The sequence below is a fragment of the Maylandia zebra genome, linkage group LG23 (assembly GCF_041146795.1).
Source record: "Maylandia zebra isolate NMK-2024a linkage group LG23, Mzebra_GT3a, whole genome shotgun sequence".
NCBI classification, from domain to species: Eukaryota; Metazoa; Chordata; class Actinopteri; order Cichliformes; family Cichlidae; genus Maylandia; species Maylandia zebra.
In genome coordinates this window covers 1,639,773-1,666,863 of record NC_135188.1, presented here as the reverse complement: position 1 = coordinate 1,666,863, position 27,091 = coordinate 1,639,773, and the positions used below count along the sequence as shown (strand labels likewise).

Genomic DNA, 27,091 nt, shown 5'->3' with positions numbered 1-27,091 from the left:
TTCTGGCATTGCTTTATTTCTATTCAGTGTCAAAAGATAACATCGCTTATCCCCGGGTACAAAAAGCATGTTGCAGCAGGAAAGAACAAAGACGAAGACAATAGCGGCAATCGGGAAGGAGACGAGGCGAGACCTAAGCCTAACGGATGACAAGAAGAGGTTAATGGAAGATAATTACAGAGTTTTTAAAACAAAGAAAATAAAAAAGACGCACAATGTTTGGATCAAAGTTATTTCTGAATGACTGTGAATATGAAAGATATCATAGTCACGCTGATGCTTCTGAGCATTTTAACCACGTTGGGTTTTATAGAGAGAAAAGTGACCAAATTCTAGCAAGATGGCGAATTTTTAAGTTATTAGCTGATGATAGCATCACATGGATATCTGCTACTTAGTCCTGAGTAACGTACAAATATAACACAAGCATAAAAAGTGCAGTATGGGCTTCAGCACAGCAAAGCACCGACACCACAAACACGGTGATAATGCCTCTGGCTCCAGCCTCCTGTGTCAGCGTCGACCTGTCAGTCAAAGCAGGCCTTCCCTCAGTAATGCATGCCTTTAAAGCTTAAAAGTGTAGATCATAAAAAATATAGCTGGTCTTGTATCAGGCTGTAAGACATTTGAGTTTCCTTTCAGCCTCAAGCGGTTGTTGGAGGAACTTTTTGCCACTTCAGCACAGATATTATTTTTGTTGACACCCGGCCTTAATCTTACGCTGCTGAGTCTCCCACTCGTTCTTCTTCCTCATCAAATTGCCATGCCAGCATTAACCCACAACGCACCTCCACCACTCACAGCTCCCAGAAAGCAACGGGCCGAAAGCAGACCACATCTGCTGCTCGCTTAAGAGCCACATATGGCCTTGACTCATGGGCTGGACTCGGGGTGAGTGTAGCTGTGTCACATAAACCACAGCTTCACCTTATGTGGTCCAGATGTCAGGTGTGTCCTGACATTTGAGCCACATCTGTCCCACGCAACATTTTCCATCGTCGTGACGGCGTAGCGAGCGCCAGAAGTCACACGAACGTGTCTGCTGATTCAGTCAGAGGGTCAGAAATGTTATTCCTGTGGTGGAGCCATGAGTCGCACGCCTGAAGCAGAGATGTGTTAGTGCTCACCGAGGCCTGTGAATGAATCCACCTTTAGTGATTCAACGCTGTGTTTAGGTTGTGAATACAAACGTCGTCAGTAATCATTTTTAAACAGTACCGAGCTTTTAAACAGAGGAGAGATTCTTGATTTCGCCGTCTCAGGAAACACAATTTAAATGTAAAGTTGACTTAATAAATAACATGCTGTAAAAACAACAGTTTACATTTTAGCTCATCTTCTGTTACAACTTCCAGGCTTTTTACATTTCACATCAGTCCAGGTTCAACTTTCCGTCTGAATTAAAGCGAGTTAAAACGGCTGCTTCAAAATGAAAAACATGAAAACACACAGGAAGTCTCAGGCACCCAGACCGAAGCCGCCAGCTCTCCTCTTAGTCTCCATAGCAATGTCAATATCCCTTTTATCTTCAGGCCTCAAAGGCTGACCAGATTTCATGATGTGGCTGCTTTATTGAGCCTGATCTACTTTTCTTGCCCCCTTCGCCATTCAATCAGCGTCTGTGTGGTTCTGGCCCATGGCTGCGAGCGCGGCTGGGTAATTTGGTTTAAAGCTGAGCAGGAACATCTGTTCTACAAAGCTTTAGCTCCTTCCGTTCCTCGGGCCTCATGGAAACAAACGACGCCAGCGGTCAGCTCGCTGCTACGTAACATCAAACCTGCAAGTCACCGCTCGGAGCCTCAACCCTCTCGTGAGATGAGAGAGTGACGATTCTTTGAAACACGACACCCAAATCTATGAAGTCGCGTAGGATTTATTGTTCGACTGACTAAAAACGCTTCATTGTTTTCACATGTGCCACAGACAAAGTGACACTCAGAACACGTCTATTATGGAGCTGCAGCGCGTGCACGGTTACAAACATGTTTATCACGGATGTAAGTCCATAAAAATGAGCATACTTGTGCAGGACGTCAGCCACCTTACAACCAGTGCTGGGGTTGTTAACGCAGGATGTTTCTCGATTACTCAGCGCAGAGAATCGTTTGCTGCACTACTCGTTACATTTCATTTGACGTTACTCCATAAACCGGCCTTTGCGTTAGCGTGCAGTTTGTGTGGACGCTTGTAAAGTTGCGTTAGCAGCATAGCATGGCTGCTTATTAATTTCACCATTGTACTTTTGTCCTTTCATGCACTAAAACCAAAGTAATGCTCATATCTCCACTTGTCAAAGCTGTCGACCACTAAACCATTTCCTTCTTCGTGTGCACCAGACTGACTCTGTTTTATTTCCATTTTTTAATCCCCGTCCAGTCAGCTGACTGCAAGTTTTCACAGATCTTCAAAGCAGCCAAGGCAACAAGTTCACTGCACGTGTGCTTTCCACCATTTTCCTCAGTCTGACTGTAGTCCTAGTCTAAAAGTAAGCTTTGCTGTCAGGAAGCCAGATATACAGAAACGTTGTGTACAAGTGGTTTATGTAACTGTAACTGACCTCTGACCCTAAGTAGCGATCCTCCTCTCACAGTCGTCACATATGCACCTTTGTTTAAGGCATTAAACTCTGCACACGATTAACTCCGTAGTATCGTGTGCAGAGTTAATATTGTAAAGGAGGGGTGTTGTGAGCCAACCACAACATTTTCCTAAACCAAACCAAACAGCAGGACAGCAGAAGTTAATGTCACGTACGAGAAGGGCGACACAAAACTCAACATGAGCAACTTGCGACTCGCACGTCTGTGCATCTACGTAAGGTTCTCGTGTCAGCCTGTCAGAAGCTAAAGATTAGGATAAGGTTGCCTCCCTTCACAAGATTAATCCATGCTTACCTAGTTCTTTAAGTGTGAGCCTTTGTGAGCATCTATATGCGACGAGTTGGTTGCTGTGAGAAACTCACAGAGAAACTCAAAGCCTGTGAAACCACTTTGGCATAACAGCAGTATCTGTGCCAGCGTGTAGCTCATATCCAAGGTTTTTGGATGGTGTTTGGAGTACCACGATATGTAGATCACACACTGATGAGGAGGAGGAATTGCAAGCCTCATCATCAAATCAGTATTTGCCTAAATCTGCTGCATTAGAGCAAAAATGGTAGCTATTCAGCGATGGATCGCTAAGGTTACCTACTCGACATCGACATGTTGAGCACGTTAGCCTCACTAAGCCTCAGATTGTTTTCCACATTTCCAAAGGAGTCTCCCGCAGAGCCCTCTTCACGTCCTCTCTTTGGAAACTTTAGGAAACCGAAGCCAAATCATCACCCTTGGAACATCTTGCACAGCACAATTAGTTAAGTGGTCACGCTACTCCGCCACAGCACAGCGAGGCCGAGAGAGAGGATTAAGAAAAGGGAGTAAACACGCTCACATATATTCCCAAGGTTGACGACAAAGTCAGCGCAGATGGCCGACATCCAGCACCTGAAGAGAGAACGGTTGTCTTTGGTCATTTTATTCCACACTAAACAAAGAAGGAAATTTTTGTCTGAAATTATCAAATTAAAAAGAAAAAAGTTGCTTAATAATTGCCTCTGTGTTGTCAGTGTGTGTGTCTGCATTCATTCATATCTCATAACCTGGAGCCAGTCTCCTTTGTGTCCGCTGTCCAGCTATCCAGAGTCTGATAAAGAGGAAACAGCTGGTCTCGGAGCGCCGTCCACATGTTGCCCATATTGGCATCAGATTAGATCTCTCCACAATGGCCTTTTCTCTTACTTATTATTTTGTTATGATACAGCGTAAAATGCACAATGAAGACAACATGCAGCGCATTCCCCTATAATTAGGAAGCAACTGAACACAATTTGTTGTTTAGGCGTCTCTTTGTTCTCCCTTGTTCCTCTTCGTCTGCTTTCTTTCCCAGTTTATAGTGTGTGGATGAGCTACAGTATGTTTGTGCTCAGCTACAGACATGATTCATTAAAAAAAGAAAGAAAGTTGAGCGCATTATCATTGCAAGATCCAAAAGTGTTCCCGGATTCCTCCGAAAAGAATTCCTCAGCCAGGTGCAGTCAACAGAAACCACCATGTGAGGATAAAGAGGGCTGTATGCAAATGTTTGAGTTTTCCATCCGGACATGCAAAGAATACGCCCGTCGTCTTTGTTCTACTTGTTGACATGCCAAAAGGAAAATGGCAAGCACCACTGATTGATTGATAGCTTTACTTTGTTGTGTGGGTCAACTTTTCTTGCGAGAGACAGAGAGAGGCGTTGAAAGGCTGCTCCAACGGAACTTATTGTTTTCGGGGGGAAACAGGAACACGGTGTACAGTCGAGTCTTAACAGCTTACTTACAGCTGGGCTCGTCAGGCTCTCTTCTTGGCTGCAGTGGTTATTATTATATTTACATGCTTCCAGCTCCCGTTTTTCCTCGATGACAACTCGTACCTTTCCACTCCCCTTTTTCTCCCTCCTCGCGCTCACAGACCCATAACGTGTATGGCAGTCCATTCTCCCTGCAGCACGGACTACACTGCCCGTGATGCTACATTCTTTAGAGCTATGCTTGTAGCATTCTGCCTGTTAGCTTAGCACAACAACAACAACAACAACAACAACGAAAAGGCGCTCTCTCACCCAGGAAACACGCAGTCGCAGAGAGAGAGAGCGTCGCCCTGTAACCATGGCAACCGTAACGCTGCCGCCTGGAACAACAGACCGTAGCTGTCAAACAAAACCCAAACAGTCCTGACCCGCGACAATATGAAACAGGAAAGTACCGCAGTGTAATCCATTTATTTCAACAAAGTAACTGTATTCTGAATACCACCTTTTTAAACGGTAACTGTAACTGACTTTGGCAGCGCTGCTTCGCTTCATTGAGGTTTGTGGGCATTTGCACAGCTCATTTCAACCTGGCTGCTGTCAGGACTTTGACAGGGTCATTGCAGCACCTCGATTCTTCTTTTTTCAGTTATTCTGGTGTCGATTTGCTGCTGTGATGATCATTGTCCTGTTGTGTGACCCAAATTTGGGCTAAGCTTTAGCTGTCGGACCGATGACCTCACATGCGATGTACTTTGCTATATAAAGGAGTTTATGGTTAACTCAGTGATTGTAAGGTGGCCAGCTCCTCCACCCTCCTCCTTTGGACATCCCATTTCATTAGGAGCAGCTGACTGAAGCAGTCAGGGTGTGTTTAGTTTATCCTGTAAAAACTTTCTTTTCACAGTGCAAATACATGCACTTTGACAATCCATCAAGCACAGCAGACAGGCATGCTGCTTTCAGGGATGCTGTGTTTGTAGCTGAATATCTCCTTTGTACTGGTTGGTGTGTGGATGCGGAGCTGGGAGCTTTCAGACCGTGTGGCACAGAGATCCAGTGGAACGAACATAGAAACTCTTTTGAATCATAAAAATTATTGAAGCCATAATAAATGATAAGAATATTTTAGAAAGTGTGTCACAGATAAAGGAAACGCTATAGGCACCATAAACCCAGATAGAGCCATTAAAAAGTATTCCTCTATAAAGTATAATGGGCACATAAATGATTTCGGTGCAGCATGTGCGATACTCCAGCCACTGTCTCCTGTTCTAAAATGACTTACAGTTTATTTGTCAGCAATAAAGCTCAAACTGTTCTGATGTGAGTACAGAAGTGGGTTAAAAAAGCTGAACGTGTTCTGCTGCTTAAATCGACTGCCAGGTTGCGATTATGCAAATGTGTTACGATAGCAAAACAATGAGACAGTTTGACCGTCTCCAACTGGATTATCTCGAGTATTCTGATGTGATTTCCCTCCATATTCAGCCAGAAGGAAACAGAACAAGATTTTGTGGGTGTGCATGACAACATATCAGCACAACAGGAATGATAATCCTTCCCCCTCTCAACAGTGAGTCAGTTCGTTCCTGTAATTTCAGACATTTATTACATTAGAGGCGGATCCCACCCTGTCTTTAAACAATGTGCAGTGCTTACATGCTGCTGTCTGGACCGAAGCATCAATACGTCCTCATGTTTCTCTGAACAGCAGTGAAATCATATCTCTGAAGATCCTTTTCTGTAGCTTTGAAACAGCTGCTACACGTTTTTTTTATCCATTATGGGCTGAAATTATGGGCTGTAGGACGACAGAGAGAAACCGGACGGTGCAGAATGTGAACCTAAACTCTGACTTCATGTACAGATTGGGTTCGTCGCACGAACACAAAGACCACCTCTGTTTCAGTCACACTCACTGATCACTCTATTAGGTGCACCTTGCATGCGTTTGAGGACGGTGAACTCATCGTCATGTTCAAGAAACCAGTCACATGGTGTGTTGTCCTGCAGGAAGCAGGTAAACATATCTTACATATCTATACTATTGCTAATATATATTGTAATATATCTATATCACTAAAGCACTTCTGGATGCATGCAAACTGCATTTCGTTGCCCTGTACCTGTGCATGTGCAATGACAATAAAGTTGAATTCTAATTCTAATTCTAAACAGGTGAACACCAGCAAAGTTACACAGGAAGGCTGTGACATTTAAACCATGCTCAGCTGATACTAAAGGGGTCCAGAAGTGTTGCTACAGACATGGATCCTTGCCTTTGTTACCTGGGCCAGCATGCACGCAGCTCTATCATCACTAGCTTAGCGTTAGCATGCTGTCAGAACAGATGCTTGCAAAGAGTTGCATTCACTGTATAATGCAGTTATTTCTGTCCTGGGTGCAGTTTGCACTTTACCATCGTGCTCGTGTCCTTTTGTGAAATAAAAATAACAGTAACATCCACATTTCCTCCCCTCAAAAGCTGCACCACTCCACCAGTTTATTTTTATTTATTATTATTATCATTATTTGTTTTTATTTGTTTGGCATGGACTTGCTGCCATGTCATTGGCCGATAGTGTATGCTGCTGTTTTTCAGGACTGAACTAAACTCCAAACTTTGTCTTGCTGGGGCAGAATGCATGAACTGTGCATTTCATCATATTTGGGCAAAAATGCAGGACTGGTTTAAGAGTCGATAAAGATATTTTGGATAATATGAAACTGGACTGATCTGCAACGTATCTTAAAAAGCGCTGACCTAGTGGAGCATGCTGCACACTTCTTAGATCCACCCTTGAATTCTATATATGACCTGTGACTCACTTTCAGAAGACGGGCCTTTGGGTGGAGTATTCCTTGATATTGATTTCTGTATTAGTCAGCCACGCATCTCTGCAAGGAAACTAGAAACGTGTCACAGAAATGACGTCAAGGCTGAAAATGAAAGACAGTTTATAAAACGGTGTCATTTCCCTTCAGCAGTACGGCTGTACGGACATGTAGCAGGATTGTCTTTACGAGCACATCCCGAGTGAGTTCCTGTTTTTCTTTTCTTTTCTGGGCTCTTCTTACACCCAGTCCTTCTGCACCACATGTGCCACCGAGTTGTCGCAGTGCTGATAGCAACCAATCACAAGCTCCCCCGTGTAGCTTTTTTGCCTCACCCGCTGCCTTCCCCTCTCCTCAGACAGTACATCATTAGCTGTCTGCTGAACACCTGGAGGCAAAGCCAGCAAGGTAATTATTGAGGGCATAGCCACGTCTGCACGCAACCGTCATTAACCCATCGTACCTCATTTAGAAGAGTGAAAAGGCCTTGTTGTTGTAAGAGGAGAACGAGAGAGCAGCAGCATGGATTGGTGATCAGCCCGTGACACGTTACAGAAATGATACAACAAATGTCTCTCAGGCTCGAGCTAATAAAGCCTGGAATTTGCTGTTGCTTTTTCATCAGGCAGCCAGACCTGGAGCCATGCCAGGACCAAGGATGAGGGAGTTTTATCCCCTGCACTTAACGGCAGAGATGCAGGATTTCATGAAGAGGGGGGAATCACACAGACACACACACACAACTAGCTATAACTTGCTCGGTTCCCCAGCCACAAAAACAAAGCAGACGAGAGAGCTTAGGGTATCTGTGCATGTTTAACCTTGAGCGTGTGCACGTGCATCTTTTATGTGCACGACTACATGTCATTATTGGTCATTTTACATTGATTTAACGCTGAATAATGAGCGTGTGTGTGTGTGTGTGCATGCTTCCTGCATATTTTGCCACAACACAATCACCTCAAGCTCTGCGTGGGCGAAAGCAGGATTCTTCCTTCCTCACCTTCACCACTACATTTCCAGTCGACGCTGACGAGCCCGTGCAGCTTTCAGATGTCATGAACGGGAATGCCTGCATGACAGACTGCCAGGAGCCTGGAACATCTCTGAAATCGTTATCGATAAGCAAATGTTTTTAACTTCAGGAAGTCGTGCCAGGTGTGTGAAACAAAGAAAGACGAGGCAATAACTCCTGATCGGCCTAATATCACCCAGCATGAAATGTCTTTGAAAGACCGTGTGCTGGTGCAGTAACTACTTCAGGTCATTATTAGACAATAGACAGAAAATCCCAGTATCATGTTTGAGCTTTTAAACACACTTCCTGGGGAGCCTAATGGAACTGAGGCTAACTCTCGGGGTATAAGGCTTTATTGCTCTGGCCTACGGGGACACTTTGAGGCATTTAATGTCTGCAAAATCTAGCTTGGAAATTCTAGGAAAGGGATTAAGCCTATTTGCCATCTTGCCTAATCTTTTTTTTATCGCCAACACGGGTTTGTGACTCACTTACCACACTGGCTCTTATCAGTGCACCAATCCACTTGCAGTAATTTGTAATAATCCATCGTTCCTACTGTTTCAATAAGTCGTTCACTTTCTAACGCTGTACCCGTTCCATTTTTAAAGAGGTTTTTTAAATGCAATTTTCGTTTTAGCGTTGCAGGCAGACGGGACATGCTTCCCAGCTGCACCAAGAATGTCATTTTCGTGCAACAGTTGAGTCACAGCGTGATGACTGCATGTAGTCTGTGCCTGCTCAAACAACACCAGCCTTCAAACGATTAGCAGAGAATTGCTTGATAAATAATAACTGGAGATGCTTCTTTCCTGGTCATTAACTTTAAGAGGACTTATCATGTAAACAGGTCTTTCTTTTAGGATATACTTCAAAAACCTGAGAGAATTAACCATGATCTTATATTAAGAGTGGGAACTTCCAAATCTTTTGAACCACAGATCGCTTTGAGTTTTACAGCTAGTGAGAAACCCCCTGTCGCTTGGAGTGATTGCACTGATTCTTTTGTAAAAACAAATAAAGCACTTGCTGGCATGCTGCGCCTTTGCAGGACGGCAGACGACTACTTTTGATTTGTAAAAATACTTTCCTCCATCTCAGATCAGTGTGCGTCAGCAGGAGAAATACAGTACAGTACAGTAGCCTGTATAATTTAAGGGTACATACTATCTGCTGAACCTTATCTCCTCGTGCTGCCAGACAGTCATAATGAATTTATCAATTAGCCCTGGCTGCGTATGCCCTTGGGGCTGCAGTCCCAGCCCTCACCTCCTCCACTGAACTCCAATCAGTCATCCTGTCAGAAACGCAGGAAATGGCGAGCAGGCTGGAAATGGCCTCTTGAAAAGCCTGTTAGGAAAAGCTTTTGAAACTACAGAAAGAAGCATTACATGTACAGCGACATGCCTGCAGAATACAGATTAAGCCTTCTTTAGGCAGACTAAAATAATCATTTAAACGAGCTGGAATTTGTATATTTGGTATATTTAGTAAATCTAGAATTGATATTAAGGTCTGTATAATGTCCGCTTTCAGTCTATGAAGGTTTAAGTGATACTGAATCATCTGATCATTTGCAGGAGGGGGTCAAAGCTCTGATGAGGTGCCTCCCTCCAGAGGTAAGCAGAGGTACTATCCTACTGAAAAGAGCAGGCACGCATGGATAAAGCAAAATAAACTTTATTTATATTTCTTACACAGAAGAAGTACAAAAAACAACTTAAACATACATATTTTATATTCACATAAACAATAAGTGCAATAATAGAAAAGTACGGTGAATGTAAAATATCATTTACAGTTACAAAAGAATGCATTGTTATGCAAAAAAAATAAAATTTCTTGTAACATTGTTGCAAACTGGAATATTTTGAGGATATTACTGGAGCGTTTAGTCAGCAGTGCATGTGCATTTCATGAAGCAGTGAACATTCAAACCAAAACTGTGAGGAAACGGTTAGATGTGTATCAGTGCACACAGGTTGGTTTACTTGGGAGGGGAACGTTGTGGTTTAACCACTTGAAACTGACAGGCAGCTGGTGGTGGTGCTCAGCCTATATTTTCTAGGTGCCCTGCGAGTTTTGCTTGGGGTGGATGGCGGGGAGGCCACACTCAGGTTCCTGACCTTATTAAAACTGTTCCTCAGACTGTCCCTCCTGCTCTCTGAGGTGCTGCTGGTCTCCTTTGATGTGAATGTGTCTGGGTGGCAGAAGCCAACCCTCAGGCAGCAGCAGCAGAGCAGCTCAGCGATGGCTTTTCTCATCTCGCTGCTGCCCAGGGCGTAGATGATGGGGTTCAGGCCCGAGTTGAAGACGGCCAGGGAGATGCAAAATTCAGCGCTGAACAGCAGTGCGCACTGGCGGGAGACACAGAAGAAATCTACCAGTAACAGCATGAAGAGCGGCCCCCAGCAGAGCATAAAGACCCCGACAATGGTGATAACAGTCTTCAGCAGAGCTAAGGAGCGCTTCCGACTGCGCTGGGGCGCTAGCTGAGCACTCTTGTGCACGTGGCAGTAGATGGCACCATACAGCACACCGATAGCCAGAAGGATGAGGAAAAAAATAATGAGAGAAAAAAAGATGTAAGTCTTGGAGTAGAGAGGAAGCAGGGTGGAGCATCCATCCAGGCTGCACACACAGTTCCAGCCCAGCAAGGGGAGAAAGCCAATAACCAGCGCCAAACCCCAACAAAGCGCCACCAAGCCATAGATTCGATAGTAGGTCTTTCTGGTTGACTTCTGGGGAAGTGGCTTCATCATAGTGGTGTAACGCTCCACAGCAATCAGCAGCAAACTGAATATGGAGGCTGCCAGGGCCACAAACAGCATGCCCTCTCTGAAGAGCCACAGAGCAGGCGTCAGGCGAAAGGTCTGGCTGCCAGACAAGCAGATGTTCACCAGGTAAGCGGCTCCGGTGAGGAGATCGCTGAGTGTGATGTTGGCAATGCAAACATATACCCAACGACGGCTGCGGCGGATGCGGGAGATGACGGCCACCAGCACCAGGAGATTCTCCAGGATGATGATAATGCTGAAGAACAGTAAGACGGCCACGGAGGCACTGATCTGGTTCTGGGAGTTCGCGATGGTCCTGTTCTGCAGACGGCCGGTGTAGTTGTAATGCCTCAGGATCACGTGGTTGATCCCAGTTGCAGCGCTGGTGGCATTTGGTGCCGTGCTGTTGCTCTGGTAGGTGGGGATGTTGTACATGTGAGGGCAGGAGGAAGGGGACGTGAGGGAGGCCAAGGCACACATGATGGGAAAACTGAGCCGGCCGGTCGGATGAAGGTTTTGGGTGAGAACAGGCTGAACCGAGCTGCACGGGAATTAGTGCGAAACTCCTGTGAATAAACAGGCTATGGGCGCACTCTAACCACTGGAGCTCGCTGCCTGTGAGCAACAAACACCTGAGAATAAAAGCAGAAGAAAACAAAGAAACAATAGTGATTTCTGTATGAAAATCAAAGCCATGAACGAAATTTCCCTCACTCTCAGTACTGCACTCTGAGACGCTTCATTGCAAAGTTTCAGTCAGTTTAAAAGGCCTCATTTAAATGTCTCCCGAACGCTACAGTCTCCACCTATCTGCGGTTAACACAGGATGAGTGAGAAATGGGGGCATTTAAATCACCACATGAAGGAAAAACATGGTTTTTCTTATCAAGAATGCAAAACAATAATTGCTTAAAATTCCCACGTTTAAAATTAGCGAAATTATAATAAATAATTACCAACAAAAAAAAAGTTTTTTTTCTTTATATATATATATATGTGAATATATTCAAAAATATTTGAAGAAATGCAGCTTTGCCGTTGTGTTGAAATTGTATTCAATAATATCTGAGTGGAAAAAATATATATTTGAACATTTTACACCAAGTTTAATCTTTATAGCAAATGTTATAATTAATGAATTGACTGGCGTTTAATTGGAATTAATGTTTAAAAGTTATGGGTGTAAATTGATTTTTTTTTCCTGTTATAATATAAATTTGATTCGATTTGAATTTGACTTCACTGCAGAGCTGCAGTGAGGTGAAGGTGCAGTGGTGAGTGCTTACCTCTGGCCGTTCTTGGTGATGCTGAGTGTGTGATAGTGCAGCTGCTGTCGCTGACTAAAGAGTTTTTTGCAGTACAGTCTTACTTACATGGGGAAGTAAGCCCGACACACCCAACACACACACACACACACACACACACACACACACACACACACACACACACACACACACACACACACATTCACACACACATTCACACATGCATAACAGAGAGGCTGCACATGTTCCATCACTGTGTAATGAGAAAAAACAAGTGATCATTTACTCGTCTCCAACATTTTTTTCTGGTTTATTAACCTTCTTATTTATTGTTTCCCAGGACGTCGCACATTGTTACCGCTACTGCCAATCAAATCTATTGCTTAAGTCGCTCTATGGCCTGTAACGGGAAAGACGGTTTCAAAACCCGTGCCAGTTGTAAACTAGTTGTAAATTTTTGCTATGCAATAAGGATATGGGGAAAGACCCACTTGCACTGGCCTCTTGCTGAGTTATGACAATTTCTTTTCTCAAATATAAGTAAGTAAAATAAAAGGGAAAATACAAGAGAAAAACAGGAACTCAGGTGCCCCTCCCTGTAGATAGTGAGGTTTCATACTATATATCTTCTCTTGCAGCTGGGGCTGTTGGCTTGGGTGTGCAGGCCGCACTTGCATTGTTCACACATAGCCACCACGCATGAAACCCTTGTCTTCAGCAAACCCCCTACCATGCACCAGTGGGCCCCCAACCACATGCCACGAGGCAGACATTACTGCTGAAGCTGTGACCATTTTCAAACCATAAACACACAAACACAAGAGACGCCCTGCAAGAAGCAGAAAGCAGAGGCAGACCCCAGAATTAAGAAACCAAATTTCAGATATGAGCAAAACCAGAGCTCGTGGCCGAACACGAGTGACGTTTTCAAAGAGCTGTTGTTGTACATTTAATGCTCCAGAGCCAAGCAGGCTGTAATTGTGCTGCCAAAAAAAGTCAAATGATACCAATCATACTGGCGCCCAATTATTCTTATAAGCAGATATCTCTTTTCATTCTCGCAGTCGCCTGCGTCTGCATGAATTATTCCAGTTTGCACGGTTTCTTTAACAAACGGCGAGACAAGGTCGCCCATGCATATATATTTGACCTACATTGTGTGTACTGTAATTAACTACATCATTTCTGTGCTGTCCCCCTGCGAGACTAACACAACTTCTCCTTTTTTAGTGTTGAAGACATGTCCTCCATCATGGTGGATAGAGGACTTGTGTTACTCTGTATAGATCTAAAGGTGGTGGCGAAACTGTTATTGTGAATAAACTGAGGAAAAAGAAAAACACCCGGAAAATGTACAACAAGCTACAACATCCTGAGGTGTCAACAACACCCACGACTGTTGAAAACGCCCTTACTCTGAAAATACAACTTCAAAGCACTCCATAACCACAATGTGCATATCTGGCCACAACTGCATGAGTGTGTGTTTTTTCTTCTTCACTCATAAGCAGTCCAGCTCTGCAGGTCTCCACTTCAAGGGATTTAAACAAAAGTGCGTCCTCAACTATGACCAGCGATATTACTGTGTTTCCAGTGACAGCCACCAAATTACTGCCAAGCATCTTTTACTTGTGTGTGTGCTGCCTGTGCAGCAGACTCAGGCCTGCAGAGGAAAACCTATACCAGCATGCAAACTAAAGCTAAGGTGAAAATGCATGAATGCAGAGGAGAGCAGCTGATAGGGAATCAGTTATTCTAAAGAACAAGTCACCATGTTGCTACAATATCGTACTCACGAAATTTGTTCTTGCCAGGTCTTTGTTTACGGATTTCAGACTTCCTCTCTTTCTTCATGAGAAAATATAATCGACGGTGAGCACTTTCATGCCTTAAACACTTTGCAGAGTTAGGAAATCCACAACGTCCTGAAGGCCTATTTTTCTATGGTGAACTTTTGTGCATTTTTCAAGTTTTCTGTTGAAATTAACACAAATGTGGAGTTGTGCACTTTGGCTTGTTTTTGTTGTTGTTTTTTTCCTGCAGTGGTTAACCAATGAAAGATTAAAAAACCCAGAAAATTGCTGTTGTGCCAGTTTTTACATCAGATTATTGACTGTTTTCACCACAGCCAGTGTCACTGACATCACTAACCTTTGATGAGTGATACGAGTGATTGAAAACACCTGCGCTTTCTTTGCTGAAGGCGTCATCACACGTGAAGCATTCTTAAAAGCAAAGTAGTGATAACAGCAGTATTCGTTAGTAAGATGCAAGTTCACCCAAGGAAGGACTTGGAGTGCAGTTTCAAGACAAGCAATGCAGTGTTTCCATTTTATTTAAGTCCAAGTTCTTTTGACAGAAACCGACAGTAGAAAAGTCGTTTATAGAGTCACTGCACAAAGGAAGACAGACTGGTCCACAACACGCACCCTGTGAAAGATGTTTCTGTAACCGGCTGACGTCACCTGCTGATTTGAGAACACCTGTTGTGAAAGCTCGAGCTGAACATTTTACCATCAACATTTCGGTATTTCTAAAGTGGACCTGATGAGGAAGGAGCACATCTGCCTGTGAAAGCAGTGACACTCCATGCTTATTGGCTAACAACTTCTAATCAACAAGTCACAGCTGATGGACGAAGCCTTGACAGTCTCCCGTTTTGACTCCATTTATAACCAGAATATAAAAACTTATATTCACTGTTCCCTGAAACTAGTGACAGAGTCCAGCAATACATCAGGTTTATTGAAGTCACGGGTGGAGGGGTGGGGGCTCCCATCGATTCCTGTGCAACTACTAATCTTTTTGCAACCAGTCGCTCGCCTGCTGACCATTTAATAGAATGCAGGGGAAACGGGCAGTGCACACAGGAAGAGATTCACAGTGACGTGACCACCAGACACTATAGTGAGTCGATGACACTCGGCAGCTAAAATAACCACCTGTGATACAAACTGGGCAGGTTCCAAGTTAAGTGGATAGACAGTCTGTTGTCTAGCTGTTTATGTCACCCATCTCATTAAGTCCTGATTTGACCCTGATATTTGCTTCATCACCATTTTGGCTGTAAAAAAAAAAAAGGGGGGGGGGGGGGGGCATTTCTTTATATTTTGCTAGGAAATAATAAAACCTGTTCTTTTATAGCACTTTTCTACTCATCTGAGCACTCACAGCACAACTTGTTCATTCACCCATTTGCACAAGCACTTTGTCCTAACTAACATTCACACATCATTCATACTACGATGGATATTTGGCAGGTAGACTGGAGCAGACTAGGATCAGACCACCAGCAGTAGGTGAGCTGATCGACCACCTGAGCTACAGCCAGCCCACAATGGGAAACAGGTGCAAAAATACATGGAAATGCAGTGTATGAGGCAAAAATATAGTGTGAACACTTCGACTGATCTTGAAAGTCAGTGGATTGGGTCAACTGCAGGGCTAGATGCACGTCTCAGGTAGAGATGGACCGATCCGATATTACGTATCGGTCTGATACTGACCTAAATCACTGGATCGGATATCGGGGAGAAATAAAAAATGTAATCCGATCCATTAAATATCAGAAAAGCACCTCACAAAACTTGCAACACGGCGTAACTCGGCTCATAACCGTAGCACGTTGGAGCAGTGTGGTCACGTGATAGAGCGGCTGTGTGTATTTGTAGTCTCGCTACCAAACCAGCATTTCATCTCTGAGGACGTGATCCCAGAGAGAAGTAAAGCAAGTGTGCAAGTTCATCTCTGAATGTTTGTAAAGCCCCACGTTAAGCTTAACAACCGATATATGGAGCGACTGCCTCTCTCTCTCTCCTGCTGCTACTTCAATCATGAAACTGATCAATGATCAGCTGATCGGCTTTTCTGTCGCGAGTCCGTCTCTCTTCTTTGTTTTTGGCTCACTTTGCGCCAGAAAGAGGAAACCAGCGGCTGAACAACAGCAGCACGTTTAAGCTTGATCAGCTGTTGTTAGAATGTATTACTTTCTACTCCAGGATCTTTTTCTACAGCTGACGGCTGTAACTGTGCAGGGGCGCATCTAGCAAAGTTTAGCCAGGGGGGCCGATAGGGCATTAACAGGGAAAAGGGGGCACAAAGACATACTTTTCTTTCTTATTCTCATTTAAAATGTTGAGCTTTTAATAAATAATTATCTGAATCTTACACCCAAAGTTTTAATCTGATGTATAGAAGTCCATTACTGTATATAAGTCTAATATACCCTAGTAAGCTATAGTACTTTTTCCTTTGGGAACCATCTGTGCAGTCTGCAGTTCTGTTGAAAAAAGATGTTGAATCTATTTAATTATTCTTGAAAAATAATTTATTTCTGTGCATTTTTTTCACACTGCATCAAATTAAAGTTGATTACGTCGAGTAAGCATCATGAGGTGGAGGGAGGTTCCCTATTTTTTTTGCTGGGAGTTTGCAACCCTATTAGTTAGGTTGCTTAATATTTCTGCTAAGTACTCTTTAAAATACCAGAATAGGGAGGATGGAGCAGGTTTAAGTTTATTAGATTGATCAGTTTTGCTGAACTATGAAATATTTTGTTGTATTTTTTGCATACAGGTATAACAGAATAGCTTTAGTGTTGTTGTTTATTTAAACTTGAGTATGAACTTATACAAAATGCAGCAAGATATAAAAAAAAAACAGTTTTATTGATTAAAAAACACCATATCATATCGGTATCGGCAGATATCAAAATTTATGATATCGGTATCGGACATAAAAAAGTGGTATCGTGCCATCTCTAGTCTCAGGTCCCGCGTCAGGTCTTTTTCATACTTCCTTGGAACACGACTCTCATGTGCTGTTTTCTGCCTCTGTAAAGCACTTTGTGGTTTTATCTTGAAAGGTGCTATATAAATAAAATTTTACTTCACTTTTACTTTATCTGCTGTTGATCATTTTTAGGGCTGACACCTCTTTTCTTCTCCACTTGTCCTGTTTCCTCAGTTTCTGTAAGAACACACTGCATCAACATATGCTGAGTTTTCAGCAAACAGCTGATTGGGAATCACCTTGTTGGTGCAAAAATACCATTTTGCGCCTGTCAGACTGTTTTGGCATTTTCCATAGATTCAGCCAGAGAAATGGAGACACATCATGTGTTTTTGCAATAAACAGTCTAAACATTTTAAAATGTGTTCTTTGCAAAGTTGTCTGTTATGTGCACTCACAACACTGATTTATCCCTTCAGTTAGGTATTCACAGTTACTCACGGCAAACATTTCTTTGAAGATAGTCAGGTCCAAAGACTGTCTAAAGAAAACTTCTCCAGAAAGCTGAAGAGCACTGTAAAAAGATTAGCAAAATATAAAGACATTGGGTGGCTCAAGACTTTTGCACATTAGTGTAAATCTGCACAAGATAAAGCGCCTTGAGGCGACTGCTGTTGTGATTTGGCGCTGTGTAAATTAAATTGAAGTGACTTGAACACGAAAACTTCACACCGTACTGCAAATTTGGATTAGCTTAGATATTGGTTAACACTTGCCTGTAACCTGTAGCACTCCACCAGCTAGTTCAGATCACATACTTGAATCATTGTTAGACTCTACAAACTGACTGAGACCTGCCATCCTTCTAATTGTTGGGTCTTTGATGTCACCTTTGACATCTACGAGATAAACGTAGAAACAGCTTGATGGTGCAAAGAGCCTGAAGGAGCAGAACGGTGAGTGTAATGACTCATGGCCTTTATTTGTCACCATAGATTATGAAGGTGACACCAGCTGGTGTCACAACAGATGTTTCAGAAGGTGAACATGACTGTTTGGTGTTGAGAGAGCAACATCTGGTGGTGGAAAAGCAATGTTCCTGCTAAGAATAAAAGAATCCAGGAAACGGCTGGACTGTGTGAAGAACTCTTATCTTAAAATCTAATTTTATCATCTCAGAATTTTGACTTACTTACTCAAACATCTGAGAAAAAAAACTCAAAACTGAGAAAATAACAGAAAAGTTTGAATTACCAAGTTCAAATTTTCAGATAATGAGCCACAAATTTGGCTTTTTGTTGTTGACAGAAGCAGGTTAGCACTGGACTGTTTTAGGATGCTGGAGTTATTTAAGCTGTGGATGGCAGATTTGGTTTTGTTTTTTAAAAAGGTCAATTTTAACTCACAGTTTCACATCTGTATATTTGGAGCAGTGGTTTCATAGTAAACTCAGCACACTTTCTATCACACTGTGGGAAAATCCCCCCACAAACCGCCACACTCTGACAAATAAAACAAAAAAACAATTAAAACAAATGCACAATAGAGCTATGCTAAGCATATTCCCCCATAAAGACTTAAGGTTTGTGTTTAAAATCTTTGTTAGAGACAGCGATAAAATGGTAAAAGAAAGGATGGTCACAAGTTTGAACAAGTTCAAAATGGGCCTGTGGAACGGGGACAATACATCTGCTTTAACTTACTCAAACGAAGTCTGTGCATTTTTCATTTTGTCATTTAAGTGAGGAAAACGTGTATTTTGTGCTTTTTTTTCTCGTGTGCATTTTTATTCTGGTGATTTTCCTTAATCTGGAAAATCTCTGTGCTAATAAGAATGAGGTGCCTGCCAAGTAAGCTAAAGCAATGAATAAAGGAAAATAAAAATAAATGAGTTTTGTTGTCCCTCCTACCAGGAAGTAGCAAGCAGAACAGAACGTACACAACACTGTGTTTAATGTCAGTCTGTTGTGAGTTGGGTTTTCAAGCTCTTCTCTAAGTCTTCTCCAGCTTCTGGTGTTCCTTCTTCCTGATGTTGCTATCACTTGGTATAGCTGCACCTTGGTAGATCCCACACTTGATGGTGACGTCTGCTATTGGCTTGAAGTCTGAACAATTGCTCTACCAGCAGCTGGTTTTGGCCCCTCTGGTATTCCTGCAAATTCCTTTCTGTGCTGAGAACTGAGCCACGTCCGTCTTAGCTCGGGTCCTATGCAGAATACAGTGAACCTGGGCTCTCAAACATTAGGCCTGGGAGCCTGTGTCATTAGACTCAAAATGTGTTTTTCAAGAGATATCTGGCCAAGAGAGCAGCAGGAACTGAAACAAATATAGCATAACAGTTTATTAAAGATCATTTAAGTGGACTGAACACAGAGTAGGTACAATAACCTACATGTGATAATCTAAAAATAAATTTATTATAGCCACTTAGCCATGTTGTCCTGTTCAGCCCTCTTATCACTTTTAATTAAATAGTCATAAAAGTTTTTCTTAACTCACAAGAATTGAATACAGCACCTTTGCATAAGTGTGAATTATTATATGAATAGTGTATTTGGGCAAATATATGAAAATAATTTTTTAAAACTAAAGTGTGTGGTTATTGAAAAGATAGAGTTTAATATTTAAAGTAAAATGTAATATAGAATAAAGAAATTGTATTATTTATGTTTTATTTTTATTTTATTTTCTCATTTTGTAACCGGAAGGTCGCCGGTTCGATCCCCCGGCTCTCTGTCCTGGTCGTTGTGTCCTTGGGCAAGACACTTCACCTACCACCTACTGGTGATGGCCAGAGGGGCCGATGGCGCAATATGGCAGCTTCGCTTCTGTCAGTCTGCCCCAGGGCAGCTGTGGCTACAACTGTAGCTGCCTCCACCAGTGTGTGAATGTGAGAGTGGATGAATAGTGGTATTGTAAAGCGCTTTGAGGGTCTCAAAAAGCGCTATATAAATGCAATCCATTATTATTATTATTATTATTATTATTATTATTATTATTATTATTATTATTTAACATTGATATTATCCTATCTCTCTCCATATATGTTTATATATATGTTTGATGGATTTATCATTAAAATTATAAAATAGAGGCTCAGTTCAATTGTATTACTATTATTTATTTATTTAATAAAATTTTTGAAGCCTAAATTGTCCTCTTGATCCTTGAAAGGTTCTGCTATGTGAGCAGTGGCGGTCCTAGCCTGTTTGGCGCCCCGGGCAAATAAAATAAAATAAAATTCAATAAAATTCAAATAAAAATAAATAAATAAATTTTTTTTAAAAATCAGTTAAAATGACAATCAATCTAATTGAAACAGTTGCATGTTATGGACTTGGCCTCAAGGATTCGTAGTTTAGATTTAAAAGCACTTAATGAAATAAATTCAGTCATTTTCCTTCTGCAGTTTGTTCCAAGCCGAGGGTGCTAAATGGACAAAAGCTCTTTTACCAAATGGAACAGAAAGCAACAAGTAACCATGCGGACGAAGAGAATACCGACCAGCATGTTTCATTACAAGCAGGGAACATAGATAAGAAGGCAGCGACCCAAGAATCGCCTTATATTTAAAACTGTATAAATGAGAGTTCCTCCGACTTACCAAAGCAGACCGTCCTACCTGAGAGTATAACTCACAGTGGTGAGTCTGAAATTTACGGTTAGTGATGAACGTCAGAGAAGCCGTGATGCCGCCCCCCACCACGACCGTGTCGCCCCTATCAAAACCCGCTACTGTATGTGAGGCCAGGTGTAAAGGTTTTGGAATAATAGTAAACGAAAGATCACCCAGCAGCAGATACATACGGACTGTACAGAGATGACGTCCAAAGAATCCTGAGTATATTTATTGGGTAAAAAAAATCTGACGCTGTTGCTAGGACAACGGAACGCTCCACTAAAACTAGTGGTGTCAGAATACAAATAATACAAAACAAAGTGGAGATTAGCTATTTTAGCTGCTATTTAGCTGCTATTTGCTATATAGCTGCTATTTTATGTAGCTTACGTGAACTAGTCAATTGTGCCTCCTCCCACTGAGGCGGAAAAAACAAACAAACAACAAGAAAACGCGGGTGAAACACAAAGCCTTTGTGTGACACCTGTAGTACCACCGCTAACCCAGCAGGGGGCGCTGCTCTCCTACAAACCCCTGTGAGCAACAGGGTGTCTTTATTGTATAGAATCTGGTGTGTGTGCCTTTTCCCTCAACTTTTTCAGCTCAGCCTGCCGCTGCTGTTATTTAGGCACAGAGAAAGGAAGTAGCGACAGGCTAGCTGGTTAGCCGGTCTGAAATCACACCGCCTGCGAGGAAGGAGGAATTTTTATCCCCCCAAACGATTCTTTGCTGTTTAATGAGCGCGTTTAAGTGGTCTTCGCGTTCCCCTCTCTTTCATTTCAGGTTCTTTTCTCCTCGGATTGAAACCTTCAAACTGATTGAGCTTTGTCTGTTTGGGACTTCACCGTTCTTAGCCTGCGTGCTGTAAATCAGCCTTATTTTCACCAGAGGAGAAAGGAGAGGGGGAAGAAGAGTAGATTATTATTTTTGTTTTATTATTATTATTTGTCAGCAGTTGGTTGAATCGCGGGGAATGCTTTTGAGGATTACACCGCGACGATGAGAAAAACAGACGGCAAAGGTACGTTAAAGTCAGTTTGCTTGAGCTCGTAGCTTTTTACGAGCTCCTTCTTTCATTTTGTTTAATGAGAACGTTTTTACAGTAAAGTCCTAAATGTGTTGTAGTGTTTTTACTTTAGTTGCTGTTGCTATGTGTTTTATTTTTAGGGTTACCAGGAACATCATTGACGGAGCTGTTATAGGAAGTTAATGTGAGGCGGCTCATAATGCGTTAACCCTTTCACCGTCCCCCTTCAAAGCCCCATTTTAAGACACGCTATCAGGCAGTATTCCCAGTTTTTGGACCGGTTGTGGTGATAGCAGCATGTCTGTTTGTCAAAGCATGTCAGTGACACCCAGTAGCGGAGCTGCATCCGTTGTGTGAACGTCCGAGAATCGAGGCAGACTCGTTGCAGTGCAGTGTCCGCGGGCCCGGTTAGGTTTCTGTCACCGGGCTTCTCACAATGAAAGGATCCCACTTGTTTTGTGTTGGGTGACATAAATCTAGCCAGAATTATCCAGGAAGTGTCAGCTGTTGTTGCAAACTGTCGTGCATGTGGCACATGAAGACATGAGAGATTGTAGCCCTAATTCATTATTGTTGCACAATCAAAGGTGACGTCTACTCGTACACAGAGCTGTGCTAAAGCTCGAGTCGACCCTCGTTTCTTGTATTTTGGTAGGAAAACGAAGGAAAAGTTGCAGCGATTTATGGAAAAGTGCAACTGTAAATCTAAGTCCGTTATACAGGGCAAACCACAGATGGCCCAATTTTCTAATGAGCCTGAAAACCAGTGTTTGGTATGATTTCTTTAAAGTAGTTTCAGGAATAGTTCTGGAGGCTTGTTCAGAGTTCGTCCTTGGATGCTGATCGCTTTTTATTCCGTTTTTGTCCCGCGGTGTTTCAGTAATGTTCAGGTTCGGGCTCTGGGGTGGTGATAGTGGTTTTTGTGACTCACCTTGTTGGTACAAAAATACTACTTCATGCTTGAAGAAATGGGACCAAATGACATGTTTTTGCAACAGGCTGCTATCAACAAGTGCCTAAAGACACAAACGGCTTCTTTGCCAGGTTTGCTGTGTGGGGATGATACTGATTCATCTTTTGAGTTATGTACCTTTTTTATGCTTTAGTGATTCATAGGTCAGTGACACAACAAAGAAACAATAAGAAGATGGTCTGGTATGAAGGCTGCAGGCAGCTCCAGAAAACTTTTATTTATTTATTTATTTATTTAGAAATTGAAAGTCTAGCTCCTTGGAGACAAAATATAAAGAAATGGGAGATGACCGCATACTTTTTCTGTAGTATTAAAGTATTCTGTGGTACTTTTATTTTCATATCAAGCTTAAATATTGCCTTTATCTCAGGACTGCATTGCAGCGAGCCAAGATTCAAACAGTTAACTGACTGTCTGGCTTAGTAATATCACTAATCACAACCCCTGCATAACTTTCCCACCTCTCATTTGCATCTGCTTTGGGGAACTACTGTTAACTCAGTTTAAAGGAAATGCCTGGTGGTGTTATCTGGGTAACATTTATAAAGAGGTTTCCCAGTATTGTTTAAGTATAGTCATGTCCAAATGTGTGCAGAACCTTAATGAATCCTTTCAGATCACTGCCTCTGTGACGACTGCTACCGTCTCAGTGGTGGGAAAAAGTAATCATACAGCGCAGTATTTACTCCCTCCTTGTTTCTGTCTTTCCATTTCTCATTTACTGAATTGTGGTTTAACTAGAAAGTCCTTTGCTGCAATTTTGCATTCACACTTCCTTTTGACACGCTGGTAATCACATGCTCAGGAATGGGTTGAAATAAGGGGACAGACCAGAAAGTGGAAAATTATAGCTGTCAGCTGGTGTAGGGGTGCACAGCTTCAAGTTGTTACCTTGTGACCCAGGCGTTATAGAAGTGGGTGGGGGAAAAACTTGTTGACAGGAGGCTTTCAGTGCTTTCATTGCATGAGCAGGTGTGTCACAATTTTCACATGTTGTTAATTAAAAGGTTTAGTATAGAAATATTAATAATGTTGCTGTACGTGTTAAATGACACATTTGGAAATGGTCCCAATGACATGTGTGAGTAGCTTTTACTCGCTTGTATAGTATCATTAGTATAGAAGTATGAAGCTTCTGCATGCAAAAAGAAAGTGTCAGAACAGCTCTTGGACCCTTTAAGAATAGACTTTATATTTATTATTAGTTTTATTATTTAGATAAATATCTGTCTGAAGTACAGACTGTGTGGGAACTGCGGGGTCTTGGATCATTATATTTGAAAATTATTTGGGGATAGAAGGAATCATGACTGGAAGATGAGCTTTGTATGAACATGTGGATTTAAAAAGAGAAATGGAGCCCTTTCTTTATCTCGTATTGGCTGATCCCACATAGACCTGTGACATTATCTCCAGTGAATTATTAAAACAGGTCCAACATGCAGGGGACTAGTGCTTGTTTGTGTTAGTCTGCATCACCTGGTTAGCTGAAAATATAAACTATAATATTGAAGCTCAAAATTGATTACAGTGCAGTTTTTTAACCCTGTAAATTTCATCTGGTTAGGTCCTTTACGAGGCCACAAAAATGCTTTAGTGACAGCCTGTAACCAGTTTTCAGAGTAAGATTACAACAATGTGCACGACTTCATTAGATTTAATGTTGTTTATTGTGCCGCTCAGCCGATAAACATCACCTCATAATTTTATTCTGTGCACAGTCACTGCATGTGTAATATTTTGCTGAAACAAGGTGTTAACCACATTCTCCAGCTGTAATGGGAAGCTTTTGTGGGTGTGTACAGCAGATCTGATTATATGGGACCTGCTGACCGCGCAGCGATGCCAGTTAAACATCAGGATATCGTCGGTGTCCCCGTCTGTCGCGTTCAAAATTAAATGAACCCCCCGATCCCCGAGAGAAAGCTCAAAGATTCGATTTGCATTTATTAAAAATGCTTCCTGTTTTATAGCTATTCATAGAAATGTTGGCTATTTCCAGAAATGGGATGAATGCCATTGTGACTCAGATGTGAACACACCGTGCTCTTTATTCTCACATAAATCCAAAGCAGAGATGCAGTATTACTCGGACTCTTCCCCCACTTTACCCAAATTCCCACCAACTTAAATTTTTGCAAACGGCCAAACCCCCCAAAATTATACAGACCTCCTTAAAATGCATGTAAACGTTCAGCCAGTCCACAGAATGGCCCTCTGCCATCCTTTGAAAGAAAAGAGCCATATGGCCCCCACTAATGGTTTGTTGTCTCCAAACCCCGCTGCAGATCTGACAGTGGTTCAAAGATGGGGGAGGGGACCTAAAGCCAGCCACATCTCCAGATCAGCCTTCAATTTTAATTGTCTAAACATCCTGTTGGATGTAATTGCGTAAAATTGTGAATGTAAAAGATTTGCTTCTATATCGCTGAGCTGTTATTTCTCACGGACTGCGGGAGAGCTAGCTTTCATATTCGGCTTTGACTGATTAAATGTCACTCGGTGTGTTAGTTCTTCCCACAGATATCAGTTTGTAAACCGATAGAGCTGTACAAAGTCATTGGCCTACTTATTTTAAATGTATGTAAAATAAATGCAGAGCTGTGGCTGATTGGGATCATTAAAGTGAACCACATTACAGGAACTTTTGTTGTTTCTAAACGCTGCGCTTATCAAGCTGTTTTCTGCAGCGACACCACAGCCAGGAAGTTGTTTTTCAAGGTTACGAAGGGGTAGAAAGCAAATACAAATATACTGGTATATTTTTACATTGATGTGATGTAAGATTACTTGTGGTTAGCTAGTTACTCATAATCATCTTATTTTGAACTGGTGACTTGAGACGTGTGAGGCTATTTTCTCTTGGCACTCGGCTAAAGCGGCAGTGTAGCTTGCAGAGGATCGGCCAGCACCTCTGCCTAGTATATCTTATCTCAACTGTTTTCATGGTCACATGTTTTGGGGGAGGGTTTCTAAAAGTGAATTACTCAGAAGCTATTTGGTTTCTCACACTACTCATGATCAGAGTGAGAAATTGGGTTAAAATGGCCACTGCATCCACTGCGTTTTCAGTTTTTCAGAGTGTGTCTGCATCCTTCTTTTACTTTTAAAGTTTTCTGACAGAATGAGGACAGGAGAACAGGTTGAGCTATAGCGGGCTGTGGTACCGCTGTGTTTGCTAACAAGTCACTGTTGCAGCATGCGTCGTCTGTGCATGCAGCTGGTGTACTGGCATATACAGGCTACCTGTGAAATGATGCAGACACCTGCAGTCCCGTGACACTGCAGAGCAGCCTCAGTAGGTCGAATAGATCAGCCACCGCGGCGATCTCTATATCCTGTAAGCAGTGGGCAAACTTGAATTGAACCGAAAGAATCACAGATTTATTTTGGGGACTTTTACTGTGGATAATAAAACTGTACTGTACAAACTGTGATTATATATAGAGGAAGTTGTTGCACCCACAGCAGATGTTCCTCACAGGAAAATCCCTTACTCTCTCCTCATAAGTCGTAATCAAATCTCATTACTGGTTTTGTTAGCAGGGATTTGATTTGTTTGAGTATAATATCTGTTCATCAACAGGTCATGAATAAAAGGAAAATGCACAGATTTCTGTTAAATGCGCTCACACAATCACTCTTATTCTCTAGCTGTTGAACATGCTCGTGCTGTGTGTTGTCACCCGGTCTACATACTGCAGCATAGTCACGCAGTATAAAACCTGAATGTTTTATACTGCGTGAGGTGTAGAAGGCACTGGTAAGGGCTTGGCCAGGAGAGCCTGACATGTAGAGACGTGCGTGCGCGGGCGTGCGTGCGTGCGCGGGCGTGCGTGCGTGCACATACAATGCTACTGAAGAGGACGGGCTTCACTCTGACTCTTTGTGGGCTCAGGCAGTTTTATAGCATCATCACTCAAAGATGACATACCAATCAGCTGATTGTGATGAGTCCGACTTTCTGATTCCCTTTAGTGTTACTTTTTCACTTGGTAAAGCAAACTGGGAGTACGAATCCATGCAGAAAGAAGAACTGGGACACCAGCATGTGCCCATATTTGTGCTTTCTGTGCATTGCAGTCTGTTACAGAAAAGCTCCGGCCTCTCTGTGGCAAACATCAGGCAAAAAGCTTTGCTTTCTGCAGAAACTGTTAGCTGACATTTGTAGCATGCAGTCATGGTTTTGTTGAGACTGAACTAGGGAGTGAGTGAACAAGTTGGTTTATGTAAGCAGCCGAAGAGACGCAAAATGAAGGCGAGTGGTGGAGTGTTTCAATTCCAAAAAGTCCTTGGTAACTCTCCTAGTCTGCTCTTTCAATGTGGTAAGCTCAATTTATGGGCTTTATAAATAGTCCCAGCTGTAATGATAGGGTACAAGTGAGGAAAAGGCAGGCTGATCGTTTATGGATGGCCTACTTACAGTGCATTTGTTTGCTGCGACTTATTCTTCTCTCAGTCATCACTGCAGCTGTCAAACACATCACGTCAAGATGAGAAGTCTAATTTGGATT

General features: G+C 42.4%; 2 protein-coding genes across 9 annotated transcripts in view; one reads left to right on the top strand and one right to left on the bottom strand.

The window, feature by feature from the left end:
• Positions 1–9,849: 9,849 nt before the first annotated feature.
• On the bottom strand, positions 9,850–12,322 carry s1pr4 (sphingosine-1-phosphate receptor 4). The gene is made up of 2 exons (XM_004570180.5): positions 12,249–12,322; positions 9,850–11,594 (listed from the first exon to the last, which is right to left on the bottom strand). The coding sequence occupies exon 2, from the start codon at positions 11,440–11,442 to the stop codon at positions 10,198–10,200; it is 1,245 nt and encodes a 414-aa protein (XP_004570237.1). The 5' UTR covers positions 11,443–11,594; positions 12,249–12,322; the 3' UTR covers positions 9,850–10,197.
• Positions 12,323–21,166: 8,844 nt separating this feature from the next.
• LOC101469450 (myosin IXB) overlaps positions 21,167–27,091 on the top strand; it is a 55,695-nt gene continuing 49,770 nt past the window's right edge. For 4 of the 8 annotated variants that reach the window (XM_076880514.1, XM_076880515.1, XM_076880513.1 and 1 more), the window contains exon 1: positions 21,168–21,598. The gene's annotated coding sequence lies outside the window, so the exon portion shown is untranslated. Of the gene's footprint in view, positions 21,599–27,091 lie in introns of all 8 variants that reach the window. The other 4 variants (XM_076880517.1, XM_076880519.1, XM_076880518.1 and 1 more) reach the window with 2 other exon arrangements.